Below are 12,243 nucleotides of genomic sequence, written 5' to 3'. Positions count from 1 at the left end.
CCCAAATGCAAAATGACCAAGGAGGTATTAAGGAAGCTAAGGGCCTTTGTGTGGGGCAGCGACACCTGGGCTGGGCACATGATTCAATAAAACGGAGTTATAGCAGCTTAGTGAGTTACCGCTATTCCCCAGACCCAACATTAACTGCATAAATTCTCTTGGGCTGCTCCAAAGGCTTTAGCTTAAACCTAAATTGAAGTAGTTTAATTTAAGGCATTTTATCTCAGTTCGGGGTAAGCCAGGAAGACGCACCTGGTCCACTGCACCTTAATTTGCAAACAGTAACTTCTTAAATTGCTTAAACTTCTTAAATAGCTTGATGGTGTCCCAGTTATATGCTCATTCCCTGTGGGCTTAGACACGTTCCCTCAGCAAACAGGAGTAGGTGGTTGAAGACGTTAAAGCCCAGAGGTTGAATAGCTGAAGATACAACCTACACCTTGACATGAAAACATTTAACATTTTGCCATTAGACTAAAACTGCAAATTGAAAAACATCCATCTTTTTTTGGTCACAGTAATATAAATGGCTTCTGGAAATTGAACAAAATATACTCTTAAACTAATTTTTATGAACTCGTAACGGAGGAAATGGACGACTATAATGGAGGAAATCAGCTGTAGCTGTTCTAGTTAAATCATCTCCCTTTCTTGAGAAATAAAGGTCTATTTTTAGCTTTTAAAAGAAAAAATAATGTTGATTTCAATGCATTACATAGCCTGTGCACTGCTACTTGTGTGTACTATGGAAATTTAATAAAGATACAACGACATTTCTGCACACACCACACAGATTATAGACATATACATACGACATATGCAAAGGCAGGAGTCATAAAATAAGTTCCACTTAGCACATTTTATTGCCCACATTAAATTTCTCCTCCCACTACTCCACCTTATTTGGGAACTGGCATAATATACCAAAGCTCTAAGGAGCAGCTTCCCACAGCTATTTTAAAAGCCACAGCCAGATAGATAAGTGTCTCATTCTTTCAATTAAAATGTTGAATCCAGACAGCTCTGGAGTCCTACCTGCTGCCTCAAGGAAGAGAGGAAAGACAGACATTAGACATATCACGGGCTTAATCTCCTCTGGAGTAGAAACAGGAATTCTGTGCAGTTGTGAAAGAGAGAGAGAGATCTCTCTCACACAGCACTTGCTCTGAGCTTAATGATGTCCCAAGACATCAGACTTAAAAACTACAAGGTGACTGTGCAGAAAAAAAAAAAAAAAAAAAAGCAGCAGAAGCTATTCTAGGTTATTTCAAGAGCTCTTTTAAATGTCTCAGATCCTGAAATGTGAACAGCTGGTGTAAATGAGCCCAAATGCTTTGGCTTTACAGGCAAAGGGCTACAGATTGCAAAACATTTTAAAACAGATTTTTCTGTAAGTTATCTTGAATCTCATATCTGATTATTTATCTTCCCCCAGCTCTAATTGATATGGACTTTGCCTCATGATGAAGACTCATGTATGCTCTCTGTATAATATAGATGGGATTGTTCCATCAGTAATGCACTTTGAAATCGTTCCTTCTTCTCTTAGTTTCCTGAGGTTCCTGTTTTGCTACTGGAGTACATGAAAGTCCTACAGATACTATTAATAAGGGGAGAAGCAAAACATTTTTAGAAAGCATAATGTTTAGGGGGAAACAAAAAAGGCTGACAAGTGCTATCTTATATTGCATGAAAAGTGCAAGCAAACTGCTGAAAAGAGCAGTTATTTGCAAGAAACTGCTTCTGAGAAAACTGTATGCATTTCTGAGAAATCACATGTACATGTTTGTTCATTCAAATGTCTCATTTGAATAGAAACACTCAAACGTCTCATTTGAACAGAAATACAGGGGGGGGAAATGTTGACCAGTGTGAGCGCATGAGCATATTTGATGAGAGTTTAAAAATTAGGCTACTTTACATTTATCAGTCATGCTAATTATAATGAACCCTGCTGCAATTTCGCTGGGATGAGCAGTCGTATCAGGGGCTGATTTCATGCCCAGATTTGAATCTGCCGTACAAACTCCTGTATGATCATTAACACCCAAGCAAAGGGGAAATCTATATACCTTTCTCCATGCTGCAGTGCAATGGCTCAAATGTGAGACGGTTAAAGAGATGCAAATTACAGGCCCATAGGCCAGCATGCATGTGAGCTTTTTGGTAACCAGGGTCCCTTGATTTCCATATGAGTTAGGTACCTACATAGCTTTATAGATTTGATTTTTAGTCCTTTGAAAAAAATGTTTAGTCTTTCAGTATCAAGCCTGAAATGAGTACACAGAGTACAAACTACAGATAAAAATCCACTATACACACTTATTCACAGGTTGCTACAGACAACAACTTTTTATTATTGCTGCTTATTTTTGCTCTTTGTATTGCTATTTTACTTTTGCATGTATTTAACATCACTAAGTTCCATTTATTTCCAGAAGAACAGCACATCAAAAAAAGAGTTGCTTTATTACTTTTAATGAACTTCTAGAAAAAATCCTCCAATAGCTGGTGGAATAAGGCTTTTAATAAAGGGTCCTGGTGATTATTTGGGTGGGGGGAAAGTTTGGCCCCATAGCTTTACATGGGTAAGTTTTAAATATCTCTTTGGTTCCTGGACTACTCATAGACACAAAACTTCAGTCCGCTCCTTTGGCATTTGAACACAATGTAGAACAGGGATATAAGCTGAAGTTTGTATGCTGCCCTGCTTGTGTGGTAGTACACATCCACCACCTTTCGGTTAATGGATTCCCCATTAACTCCAAGGGGAATTTGTTGAGGCCTTGATGTGAAAAACAAACGCAGGAGTAGGGCTCAGAGAAACATAATACTCCAAGGTGATACATAATAGCCATGGTTTGCTCTCTTCAGATCCCCCCCACTCCTGCTGCCCCCATACAGCCCAGGCTTCATCCCAGACCTTCGGAGCATCACTCAGAAATCCTGGGTCACTGCTAGAGCACCAGCCAGACCCTCCATCTGCATGGGAAGGGGATGAGCTGAACAGGGAGGCTCCCAAATGAGGAATTCAGGCAGGTTGATTACTTATAGTCAGAGAAAAGCACTAAGAAGAGAAATAGATAGCTGAAGAAAGTATTAGCGCATTACTGTTACTGCACAGCAACAGCCACATATGTGTTCAAGCCTGACGTCTGCTGTAAGGACATCGAGATCATCTTTCAATCATTGGCATAAAACTGAGGTTTTATGGACTGAAATTTTTATTTTCTGAGATGAAAATCAACTATAAAGCTCCTATTGTTTTTAAAGCAGTTTACACTAAAGTGTATAAATCTACCTGACATGATGTACAAGATGAATTCATAAGATTTAGCTCCTGTTCCCAGTCCATTCTGCCCACTCTGGGAGGACCCTCGGTGGTCCCTCTCCTTGCCAGGACATGCCTGGCCCTGGGAGGTCCTACACACTCTCAGAGACCAGGAAGAGACCAGGGGCCTCAAGCGGAGGGAGCAAACCTGTACTGCTGATAAGGCAAAGGAAGAGATTCCTTCATTGGTTGCTGAGTAAAAAGGAGTGATTGAGCTGAGCTGATGACACACAGCCACATTTGTTTCTCAAGAACAAAAGGCCATTTGGTCTCGGGAAAGCCTGACTGCTCGTTGAAAAATGACACTGCTGATGACAGCTGCTGGCAAACTTAGCAGTGTCCTGGGTGTAAGAGCGTGCAACAAAGAAAACGTCCTACTGTTCAAAAACACGTTACACACTTCACAACTTGGACCCCCCCGCTACCGAGATGAGCAGCTTTTTCTTCTCTCTCCCTGCTATCAGCGTCCCTGATAGATGCATCCCTAAGACTTCAGGGTCTAGATGTTCCTCTCTGACCACTCACCAAACCCTCTGCTTCAGCCAGGCAAAGGAAAGAGTGCTGACTGCCTCTCCCAAGCTGCTCACATCTCTTCATCGTAATTATATTCACTGGGGCAGCACTAGTTTCTAAAGTAGGAGTTTTCAAGCATTCAGCATCCAGAGCTGAGGCCAGCATGGCAAATGCTCGGTTCTCAGTGGCTCTGGTCATGACAGTGGCTCACATGTGGCTGCCACCTCCTTTGAAAACCTGGCCCCAATTATAGATGCTAGCTTTTCCGCAAGTGTGGCCCTTAAAGCCTGCTCCTGTTCCCATTGCAATCAGTGGTGATGTTCTGATTGACTAACGGGGCAGGCACAGAGACTTAATTAGAAAATTGGTAGCTGCAAGGAAAGGAAAGAAGGCACAACAGGCTGTCAGATCTCCTACAAGAAGCCAGCAAAGGAGCTGGTTGTCCTTAAGGCAGAGATTTTAGCCTCTCCAAAAAATGATAATAGAAGAGCTTGGCAAGATGGCCTTGAAGTTGCTCTTAAACATCTTGTATGATAGACAGTCACTATTCAGCTCTTGAGTACCCTGTCTACCTTTTGGAACTGTCCCTTGGGAAGAAAACATGAAACATGCTGAAACACTGTATAGCACAGAGCCCTTCACAGCAATGAGTATTTTCAACATTTCTTTTGTTTTGGGAGGTAGTTAAAACTTTGCTTAAAACTCCCTGTTCTTTAACAGAACAAAGATGGATCAACTCTAGGTATAATTTTCAATTAATCTAGGTGGGGTGCAGAGAGGCATTTTTCACCAGCTGCTGTGTTTTAAGAAATTGTGAAAGTCTGAATTAGTTATTGTATGAAAAACCTTACTATTTAGAGGGTCGCAGTCACAACACTCCAGTTTTTTTTTTTTTGCTTTGAGAATTTTTTGCATTCATGGAGCGCCTGTCTAACAAACTCAGATGCTACTTCTACATTGCTAAATACATCCACCTGAACAAGGGATCCCCAACTGCAGGCCAAGTTGTGCACAGTGGCTCACATCCGTGGTGCTGGTGCTAGGTCTCTGAAGAGCAGACTGCCCATGTTCACTCTGTGTAGCACTTGGCCCTATTTCCTCTCTGGGCCTCATGTGATATCCTTAAGACATATACGTATATTTTCATGTAAGATATATACATATATTTTCCCCCACCTTTCTAAAGTATCTGAAATAGCATGGGCTGCATTGCAGTCCAACAGTGGCATTTTTACAGCGTGAAGCTGAAGCTGTGTGTCACATGCCTTGGGACAGGGACATATGTGGGTGCATGATGGTGAAAGCGCTGTGCTGTTAGGACAGCGTTAGAGGACTGTGGAGCCTGGGAGACAAAGAAGAAGAAGAGTGAGTGTGGTCTCATCCATACATTATCTCAGCCTGTACACAGGACTCGCACAAGCCGAACATCTGCTCTGCTCACAGTGAATGTCTTTATGTAACATCATTATAGCAGCCTAGGCTGTATAGTTTGGGTTGCTGATTGCACTTTGTAGGTGACAATCACAAAACTATTTCCATATTGCTTACAATTATATACTTACAGACATCATAGGATGTAGCTGTAGTTCAGGTTGCAATTCATTTTCCATTAGAGGAAATAATGTGCTGTCACTTGCGCTATTGCCAAGCTGTTCCCTTCTGGGCCAGAAGTCTTCATTTTGAGCATTAGAATCAGGACGAATTACTTAGAACGCTTCAGTCAAAAAGTCCCAGCCATTTGCAAGAACTAAATTAAAATCGCCTTGGGTTGCTAGTGTCCAAATAAATTCTTTCAAAGAAGAACAAGCATTTTCAGATTTGGTGAAAAGGTTTGTCATTTAGCTGGGCGATCACTGAAGAGGATACCTTTGTGAAAATGTATCCTTTTGTCCTCTGAAAAATCTCATTTCACACACAACATGTCTAGCATATGCAGACAGTGCTGAATTCAAAAGTTGTAACTCCGTGGCGGGAAGCACCTTTTGTGTGAGCACCGAATACTTACACAGACTGCTGAGAAAGAGGGAGACTTGAGCGCTAGTCCTTTGTCGGTGCAAAGAGATTCAGAGAAACAAGCATCATATATACGGTCAAAAAAAGACAAGAGTGGTGCCTACTTTCTTTGCCTATCTCTGCTATTGAAACCATGTACCTTAAGCTGCTGAAAACTTAGACTGGGTTCCCAAAGTAAGTCCTATGTGTGTGGCCCTGCATGCTTCATAACACACGAGTTTATCTAACTTTTGCAAACTGAACTTTGTAACTGCACAGTCCTTTATCGTGTTTAAAAATGTAATTATGCCTATAATTGCAATTTCCTTAATGGCTAACATGGATCATCCAGATGTGCAACTCCAAATGATGGTCTTGGACTTTATAGCTCCAACACACACTTCTGAGGAACTGAAAACATTTTACATTTCCCTGTACCTTAATGGCCACTTGAGTGCCCCCCCGTATTGCTGTACTTCACCCTGTCAGCAGGAGCAGGGAGTTCACAGGATTACATGTTACATAAAACAGTGTTTGGTGGTGCAGCGAGGTTACTTATGTTTATGCAAGAGCTTCCCGTTGATAATTTTCCAGAGCTGAAGGAACGCAGCGGGGAGGCCGAGCTCCTTGAGCACAGTCCCCGCTTACCAAAAAAACTCGACATCTCGCTTGCAGCCCTGGCTAGGCGGCTAGCGACGTCCGCCCGCGCCGAGCCCGTGCCTCGGCAAATCCTCGGCGGCTCCGCTGCCAGCCCACGCGCTCACCCCCGGCGGCGGCCAGGCCGGCACCCGAATCCCCGTGGCGGTCTCCCCACGAGGCAGCGGGCAAGGGCAATGCGGGCCGGGGGCTTTCCCTCCGGCGGGGCGTGAGGTCGGGCCATTTCTGGCGTATGGCTGGCTCCGTCCGGCGGGCCGAGGCGGCCGCCCGGCACCAGGGGCGAAGGTGAAGGAGCGGGGCAGACCGCACACGTCACTCCCATCAAGGGGCTCCACGCACATCCCTTTCCTTGTTGGCTAATTAAGAAGAGAATAAAATGAAAGGGGGGGGGGGGGGGCAACGAAAGCAAACGCAAGGCCCCCAACTGCCGCGGGGGCGCAGCGGGCAGGGCGCCCTCCATCTCGACGGCCCCTCTCCGCGCTGCCAGGGCGGGCGGCCGCCCCGTAATGGCGCCGCGGCGCCCCGCTCCCCGCCCCCGCCGCGGGGCCCTTATCTAACGTCGCGCCGGGCCGGGCCGGGCGCCTTTATGTAAGGGCAGAGGCGGGGCCGGCACGGCGGCAGCAGTGGTGGCAGCAGCAGCAGGAAAAGCAGGAAAAGCACCACCACCACCACCACCACCACCACCACGGCCATCATCATGTCCTGGTACCGCAACGCCGTGTGGTTCGTGAAGGGGCTGCGGGAGTACACGAGGTACCGGGGCGGGCGGAAAGTTTCTGTAGCGTTTTCTCTTTAGCCATTTTGAATGTTTTCCGCCTCGAAAGGAAAGCGCCCGCCTTCCCCCTCCCCCATCACCCCCCTCCCCCCCGCACACACGCGAGGGAAAGTGCATTTTAAACCCTTATTTCTGAGAGCGGCGCCGCCGACGCCTCCCGCCGCCCCCCGAGGCAGCGGCCGTTGGTCCTGTCAGGACTCCGCTCTCGCTCTGGCCGCGACTCTGAAACTGGGGGGAGGGAGGGTGTGGAGGGCGTTTAGTTCGTCCTACCCGCCCCCTCTCCCCCGACACAAGCCTAGGGGCAGCTGTGGAGGGAGAGGAGAGCGCTTGTCCCTCCTGCCCCGCTCCCCTTCGCGTTTTTAGTAGGGGTGGGCGATGCTCTGTTTCTCAGGGGTTTCTTTCGACGTATTTAAGGAGCGGCTACGAGTCCGCTTCCAGGCGCTTCCATCCCGCGGACGTCGAGGTGGACGCGGCTGGGAAATCCTTCCTGATCACTGGCGCCAACAGCGGCATTGGCAAGGCAACAGCGAAGGAGCTAGCAAAGAGAGGTGAGCCCAAGCGGTGATAGCTCCTTGGAGCGCCTTGTTACGGAGAAGATGAGCGGAAGCAAATTTGGCCCCCCAGCACGGACGCTGAAGACACAGCGCCCTAGAGCGAGCGACCAGACGTCATTTTACGGGGCTGTTGACACGCGATAGAGCTTTAAGCATGATCAGTAGTGTGAAAACTGGAAATAATTAAACAGCAACAACAACAACAACAACAAAAAGCGGAGAGGATCTACAGGTTGTCCCTCAAGTGCGAGTCTACCAATACTTTATAAGTTATAGCGGCATCTGAAGATCTTAGTGATGGACCAAGGTCCATTTAAGGCTGATTCAGTGCAAATAAGAGCCTGGCAGAATTTACATTGTTTTAAACAACTTACAAATGTATCATATGGTGAAAGAGAACAATTGGCTGTGCGAAACTGAGGTGTGAGGGTCTAAAAGAACCAAAGTAGTTGTACTTAGTCTTAACAGTAATAACCTGGAGTCTGTGTCCCTTAACCAACTGCACACGATGATTTCTTCCACTGCTGTCTGTAAGCAAGGAGATGCTATGAGCTGGAACTAGATAGTATTTAAGGATAAACCTAATCGCTTTCAGAGCTGTCAGAATAATTCCCCTAGTGCAAGAATGACAACAGTTTTGGCGTGTAGAATAAAAGGGAGCTTGTGGGGATCTTTTTGCCTGCCTAGGCTCTAGCAACTGCCTTTATGAAGGAGAGTTGGGGCTTGGTTAGCTTCAACGAATTCAAAATTATTAGCATCAAAGAGCCTTTGGGTTAAAGATCCCCGTTAGTGCTAGTGCATGCTTGATTTCAGGTTCCCACTACTGCCGTTATACATAATAGCTGGGTTACATAAAGAGTTGCTTTGTCTGGTGACTGTTCTGTCACAAATGGATCTGTTTGCCAGGTCACTGTGGCTAGTATTTGGAGCCCAAAGGATAGTCTTGTGTTCAAACTGCTTGTCTGATAAGGAATTCAGACTTAACAAGAGAATTTCCAAGCTACATTGACTTTATGGCTTTACATATGGCCCCTTTGGTATATGACTTCGCACTGACATGTTCAAGCACTTCAGATCTTTATAAATTATTGCAGTCTTGAGAGGCCACCTTCTGTAGCCTGAGTTCCACTGTTCTGTGCATCACCAGCTTATGGGTGTTGCAAGTTTGGGCTTTCCTGTGTGTCTTGTGAACTGCAGACTCCAGTTCGGTGCCGCCCTATCCCAACCACTCTTTACAGTTCCCGTGTGCTATTTAAGTTTTGACAACTTCAGATCTTTACTGTGGAAAATATATTTAAATGCCTTTCCTAGTCCATGGATCACACTGCAACTTCTGTCTCACCTTAGCAGTAAAAAAAAAGGTTCCTATTCAGAGTCAAAAACCACCTCAGTTTGTAGGACGCTTCTCACCGTGGACTAAAAGAGTGCTCTCAATCACCCTGGAGGCCAGCCACTCTTTCATTTGTTTAATTTGTACATGCACAGATTACTTGTGCTGTCGCCTGTGCTTTCCCTTATGCTTTGGGAAGAGCTCTTTGAACGTCTACAAATGCACTCCTTTATCTGCCTTAAGGTCTCTAATTAAAGCCTTCCTTTGCAGTGAAGCCTACAGTTACTGTGAGAAATGGCTAGACAGACAAGCATTAGACAACGCTGCCCATCCTGATGCTTGTCTTCTCTCTTACTTATGAAATCTAAGCTCCCTAGGACAAAGATTATCTTTCATTCTGGTCTATCTACATTCAGTGCCCGCCTGTGTGGGGTCCCTTTCATGCCCAGCACATTTATAACACAAGCTGAAGATGGAAACCTGCACTAAAAATCAATTACTGTCACATGTGTAGTTATCCCAGGCTGAGGAGCTTCCCCCTGCTGCCTGCAGCTGTGCGTTCAGTGTGAGTAACCCAACCAACTCTTGCAGTGTGGTGGAAGAATTGCACCTTGTTAGAAATTTTGGAAGATCCTCCAGGCTTGTTGCCACCTGTCAGCTGCATGCCAAGGATACTTGTTGTAATGGTGATCAGTGGAAAAATCTCTCTCCTAGACAGACAACCGCATTATCAGACCCCAAACTGTGCTAAGTAACGCATGGGCGAATGATTGCTCTATTGCTAGGGTACGCTTGGTATTTCTTATATTTGGGTTCTGAGCGCTAGAAGAGTACTGTTTTTTATTATCATTCCTTTGGGATTAGACTGCCTGTGCTTTCTAGCAGTGGACTGCTAGCAACCCCTAGAACACCCTTAAAAATAGGTAAAAGTAAAGTCTGCATGTATTCCTGTGACTGAAACATTAAAAATTCCTTGTTATGATCAGAGACCAATATATAGAAATAAAAGAGAATGCCTATCTGTACTTTGGTCCTATTTCTGAAGGCTTTCTTTGATGTGCCTAAGCCATGAAGTCACGATAGGTATCCGGTTCTTTCAGAAGAGCCTTGTCCTGCATATTATTTTCATAGAAATGTTGGTTGGAAGGGACCTCTAGAGGTCATCTTGTCCAACATCCCGCTTGACGAAAGACTGTTGCCAATGCTAGATCAAATCAGTGATAGCTTTGTCTAGCTGGATCTTGAAACCCTGCCAAGGATGGAAATTCCACAACGCCTCTGGGGCAACCTGATGAAATGCTGCGCTCGTCTCCTAGTGAAAACTTTTTTCTTAATGCCTAACATGAACCCCGCAAGCCACAATTTGTGACCACGGTCCTTGTTACGTCCTCTGCCACTACTGCGAAGAATTCTGATATCTGGTCTTTTATTCTGATTTTCACATAGCTATTCAAATCACTTGTGTTGTTCAAGGCCTTTACTATAGTTTGTAGGGCATGTACCATAAGAAGCTTGTATCATACAGATGTCTTAGCTTTGATTTCCAGTGCAGCCCTGGTATTTCATCAACACTAAACATGACATGCAAACTTGATGGAAGATGGTTTGAGCAGATAGTGCATACACTGCAGTGGCCTTACACACAGCCATGTCTGGGAAGCCTTTTACAGCAGGATGCTTTCTCCCTTCTGCCTCCCTTTGTAGTGACTAGAGCCAAGCAGAAATCTTCCAGCTTTCTTTGTACGTCCACTCATTGAGCCCTTAATATTTCGTTTAAAATACCTTTACTTCAGCGCTTTGGCAGATCTTTTTGGGATTCTTGGTGCGTCCAGTTTGCCTGGTAGTTTGGCTGGGAAGGGGTAATTGCCACAAGGGACGAGCAAGGCTGGCAAACCTGAGACTGTGGGATTTTTTGGACAAACAACCCAGGTCTTTGCTCCCAGCTCTTCAGCAAGTGTCCTGGGAGTCTGAAGAGCTGCTCAGAGCTAAGCTTCAGCAACACCTCTGGCAGTTCAACACTGGAACTGGAGGTGTGTGTACACCTCGGGAGCACTCTGCCTGCTGGGAAGCCCCTGTGATACTTCAGTGAATGTAAGTCTTGTCAGTGTTGCCAGTGCTACTAGTAGGCTGTGAATTTCCCACCAACTGGAAGCAATCATGAAAAATTTTTAGTTTTCAACTGACTTGTGTCAAAAAATATATTCAAGCAAAAATTGCAAACTGGAAATCACTTCGTATCCCTCTCTGTTTTGCTTACACCCCGCATGCACATTTAGTAATTGTCAAATGTGTTTCTTATTGAAATCCACCAGGTGGCACAGTTCACTTGGTTTGTCGAAATAAGGAAAGGGCTGAGGAAGCCAAAGGAGAAATTATGACAGAAACGGGTAATCAGGTGAGCTGTTATTCAGTCTTTTGTTTACTCTTAAATATTTTGCTAATATTAAGATCGTAGAAGCCTTGAGATATTTTCTTTCATTGTTTTGCTGTTATATTTTTAATTGTGTTTTCATAAAGACATGGTAATATCTGACAGTTTATCATCCCTATAGTTCGAAGTATAATTTCAATAGGTGATTTTTTTCTGTGGTTAATAATATTACCAGTAGCATGCTATATTACTAATATTTGGTTTTGATATGTTTGTGATATCTTGCTTATTATTCCTAATTATATGGCTGAGGCTTTTTAAGGTTAATGCATTGCAACGCTCTTGCAACAATGTCTATCAGCTTACAGCCTTAGAGTTTAAGGTTTTTATGTGTATGAATAAGATACCTTGATTTGCTAAGGTTGCCTCCTCTTGGGCTGTGAAGTCCTGTGCGCAGCCCCAGTTCCATGCACTACAAACTTTTCCAGCTTGCTTTCTCATAGTATCTTTTCCCTTGCCTCCTCTTTTCTGCTTATAGTTTCTGTTTGCTTCTGCATATTCCACTCTATAGTACAGCCCTGTAGCTGTCAGTGTTGCTCTGCTAATTATTCAGGAGGGATTGCTTGTAGAAAAAGGCTGTCAGTGTCTTTCTACCTTGCATGGAGGGCTATTTTCTTACTCGATAGTGACTTGGCCCTTGAACCCAGTATTTTTATTCCA

At 44.8% G+C, this 12,243-nt stretch overlaps 1 protein-coding gene across 4 annotated transcripts in view; it reads left to right on the top strand.

Moving 5' to 3' along the window:
- The first annotated feature begins 6,875 nt into the window (after positions 1-6,875).
- Positions 6,876-12,243, top strand: part of DHRS12 (dehydrogenase/reductase 12) — a 32,795-nt gene continuing 27,427 nt past the window's right edge. For 3 of the 4 annotated variants that reach the window (XR_011138646.1, XR_011138645.1, XM_068929910.1), the window contains exons 1-3: positions 6,876-7,246; positions 7,683-7,816; positions 11,465-11,547. Coding sequence is in view for 2 of the 4 variants with exons in the window: in XM_068929910.1 (XP_068786011.1) it covers positions 7,191-7,246; positions 7,683-7,816; positions 11,465-11,547 (273 nt within the window). In the remaining 2 variants the exon portion in view is untranslated. The remainder of the gene's footprint in view (positions 7,247-7,682; positions 7,817-11,464; positions 11,548-12,243) is intronic. The other variant, XM_068929911.1, reaches the window with a different exon arrangement.

Source organism: Struthio camelus, chromosome 1 (genome assembly GCF_040807025.1).
Source record: "Struthio camelus isolate bStrCam1 chromosome 1, bStrCam1.hap1, whole genome shotgun sequence".
Lineage (NCBI taxonomy): Eukaryota > Metazoa > Chordata > Aves > Struthioniformes > Struthionidae > Struthio > Struthio camelus.
Note: the sequence above shows the minus strand (reverse complement) of the source record. Positions and strands in the feature narration are given on the sequence as shown.